At 43.6% G+C, this 3,404-nt stretch overlaps 1 protein-coding gene across 1 annotated transcript in view; it reads right to left on the bottom strand.

The window, feature by feature from the left end:
• LOC106815450 (intraflagellar transport protein 122 homolog) overlaps window positions 1-3,404 on the bottom strand; it is a 45,726-nt gene that overhangs the window by 40,228 nt on the left and 2,094 nt on the right. The window contains exons 3-10 of the mRNA XM_014819908.1: window positions 2,928-3,041; window positions 2,610-2,686; window positions 2,256-2,389; window positions 1,990-2,060; window positions 1,577-1,652; window positions 1,229-1,420; window positions 577-774; window positions 38-53 (exon numbers count right to left, since the gene is read on the bottom strand). Of these exons, the coding sequence (XP_014675394.1) occupies window positions 38-53; window positions 577-774; window positions 1,229-1,420; window positions 1,577-1,652; window positions 1,990-2,060; window positions 2,256-2,389; window positions 2,610-2,686; window positions 2,928-3,041 (878 nt within the window). The remainder of the gene's footprint in view (window positions 1-37; window positions 54-576; window positions 775-1,228; window positions 1,421-1,576; window positions 1,653-1,989; window positions 2,061-2,255; window positions 2,390-2,609; window positions 2,687-2,927; window positions 3,042-3,404) is intronic.

Consider the following 3,404-nt stretch of genomic DNA (forward strand, 5'->3'; position numbering starts at 1 on the left):
GTACCTGTAGTGAAGAACAACAGATCAATCACCACCTTGTCAGGTAGCTGTACCTGTAGTGTAGAACAACAGATCAATCACCACCTAGTCAGGTAGCTGTACCTGTAGTGTAGAACAACAGATCAATCACCACCTTGTCAGGTAGCTGCACCTGTAGTGTAGAACAACAGATCAATCATCATGGAGCGACCTCACACATACATCAACAAGACATTACATATATCCTGACACCATACACGTATCGTCGTATGTATAGTTAACTAATTCTAAAGTTCTTCTCTTCTCTGTTCATGTTAACATCTGTTAGGCCTGCCATTCTCTATATTTTCATGAATGAACAGAATGAATACCCCCACACAGGTACACCCAACACCTGTGAGTTGAATAGATAGATATATAATAGGTTTATTACATAACTTTGAGAATACAACATAAATATTGCAGAACGGCATTCATATCATCACACAATATAATATCGAAATTGTTAACGAAAACGTTATTGAACGTTATTACGAAATTGAAAACGTTAACGATCAGATTCTGGTGAGGATTTCTGGCGAATCGCTCGTCACTCACCGCGAGCCGGTCCTTGTAGATGGCAATCTTTTTCACAAGGTCGCGACACTTGATTCGCACCTTCTGATCGGTGCTCAGGTGCTGGATGATCACGTCTGTCATGTTCTCTCTGAACGCGTACCTGTCCTTGTAGAGGCCGTGCACGGTGCTAAAGATCAGCTGGTAGTAGGCTATCGTGCCGTCCTGACACCCGACCGCCTGACCGTAGAAACAACATCCATGCAACAATTGAGCATTCGCATGGTTGGTAGAGTCCCTGATAAGTGTATAGTTGTTAGGTAGTTTCTCTAAAACAGTATCGCGATTCGTATTGTATCGTGAAAGGCAAACATCTTGTAGCGTAAAAATCTAAACATGGATCGTATCGCGAGCCACCTGTGTCATCTCATACCATTCTGTATCGTGCTCTATCGTCCCGTGCCATCCCGTAACGTGCCCTATCGTCCCATACTATCTCGTATCATACTGTAATGTCTCATATCAACCCGAATGGTACCCTATCATGCCGTATCATCCTGTATCGTCCCGTATCATCCTGTACCATCCCATATTGTCCCATGTCGTGCTGTCCTTTCCCGTATCATCCCATATCATCCTGTATCACCCCGTATCATCCCATATCGTGCTGTACCGCCCCGCCTGTGCTACTCACAACGTAGTTGGAGTCGGGGCGGGCGCGGCAGCACCACACCCACGACTCCTGCGGCTTGATGGCCGCAAGTCGGATCCCGTCCTTGGTGTGCAGCACCGCCTCACTGTTGGAGCCTCCCAGCAGGAGGTATTCTCCCCTGGAGAAGTAGCTGATGCAACACGGGTCGTAGTCCAGTCGCCGCTCCTTCCCTATCTGCCGCCACACACACGCAAGGAAGACGCGAGGGTTAACACTCGCTCGCACAACGACAGAAATAAATGAAGATAGGACAAATAAATGATTGAATATATTGAGGATGTATGAATGTCACGTCGCCGTAGACATGCGTCACAGACATGTTTTCGTCACCTGTTTTCCGCTGAGCTGATAGAACGTGAGATTCTGCCCCCAGTCAACAATGGCCAGTGTGTCGAAGGGTTCGTCCCTAAAATTCACAGGGAAAGCTGGTCAAGTAAACTTTGCTTTTGCTTTTACATGTGCCTCCATCTATTGGTTAGATTTCCATGCACACTTATATAAAATTATTATGTGACATAGCAGCTCATTCATTTTCCCACACTGAATGAGAGAATTAAGCATGATTAAGATGGCTCTCATTACAAGAATATTTTAATACATGCTGGTACACACATTGCTACACACATTGCTACACACATTGCTTTTACATTTAAATCAACTTGACATTCTTTCAAATTACAATTTTATTGACATTAGCAATCAAAATAACCAGAGTAACATGTGAAATAGATTTAGACACATACTTTGAAGGATTCCACGCCAGAGAAAAGATTGTATTTCCTTTCCGATCTATCTTCACTTTCTCCTCTCCCGCCTGCAACATTAAAATTAAACCTTCACCCACAGAAAAACAACATCCGCTGCCAAGCTATACAGCAAGATAATGTAAATACGGTTATTATCGGCCAACTTATTATTAAAAACAAACTGATTCCAACAGGCATAACTAATAGCCACGACCAATAGAACGACCACGCAACCCTGGTTCCCATCGCTGTGGCAACCTCACCTTGTTTCTGATGCTGACGAAGCCACTGTACATTCCCAGTGCGAGGTACTGGCCGTCGTTGGTCCACGCGCATGACGTCACGCGTGAGCTGACCTTGTGTTTCTGCACGGACTTCTGCTCCGGTGACCACAACCCTGCAAACGTGATGCGCGTCGACTTTACCCATGCAAGAACTTAGAGTGAGAAGCAGACGTTGACACAGGTATACCACACATACCCTAACATGAGCACAAACAGAGTCAGAAGCAGACATCAACACACACGTATGCCGCACATGCGCTCACACGAGCACGTCCAAAGGTTTTCGTCGACGTGTGCCAGGATTCGTGCGGCATGCAAAAAGAAAGGACTTACCGAAATCGCTGACTGCACAGCTAGCGAGTTGATGTGTGACCGGGTTGTAGGCCAATGCTTGAATGGGATCATTATGCCTGTAAACAGGTGCACACCTTTATAAATAAATGCATAGATTTTGCGACACCATCACAGCCATCAATACACAGGGTTCATCAAAAGTGCTAACACAACATTTTCATTCAAACTTTCCTATTTCCTTAAATAGCTAGATGTCAAGAAATAATGTCCTACATTCACATGCTAGCGTTGTTTTATTAATTAGATTTTAGCAATTAGAGTTGCTATATGAAGGAGCTAGCTGCTGTATTTACTTACGAATATTTGAGAATTCCCTCCAACTTGTTTGTCCAGATAATGACACTCTTGTCCGCAGAACCAGAAGCAAATCGCTTTCCATCCTTTGCGTAAGCGACTGCATACACAACGTCCCTACAAATTCATGCCCAAATTCAGACTGCAGGGCTGCCAACTCTCACGCATTGACCCAGTCTTCACGAATGAAATTTCTAAACATTGGACCTTCGGACCACCAAGCCAGCAAAATTTACTGGACCGAACTAAATTTTACTGGACCGATATTATTTTGACATTTTTGACAATAAAGAACAAAACAGTAATATCATTTTGCATTTTACCTATACTAATACCTTCTACACACTGCTATGATAACAGTAATAATACCTATCAAATATACATCACATATACCTTCTACACACTACAATAAAAGCTGCAAAATAGAACAACAAATCTGCATTAGTCGTCAGTGAGCATGTATCACACATACCTTCTACA

The sequence above is a fragment of the Priapulus caudatus genome, unplaced genomic scaffold (genome assembly GCF_000485595.1).
Source record: "Priapulus caudatus unplaced genomic scaffold, Priapulus_caudatus-5.0.1 Scaffold1118, whole genome shotgun sequence".
NCBI lineage: Eukaryota > Metazoa > Priapulida > Priapulimorpha > Priapulimorphida > Priapulidae > Priapulus > Priapulus caudatus.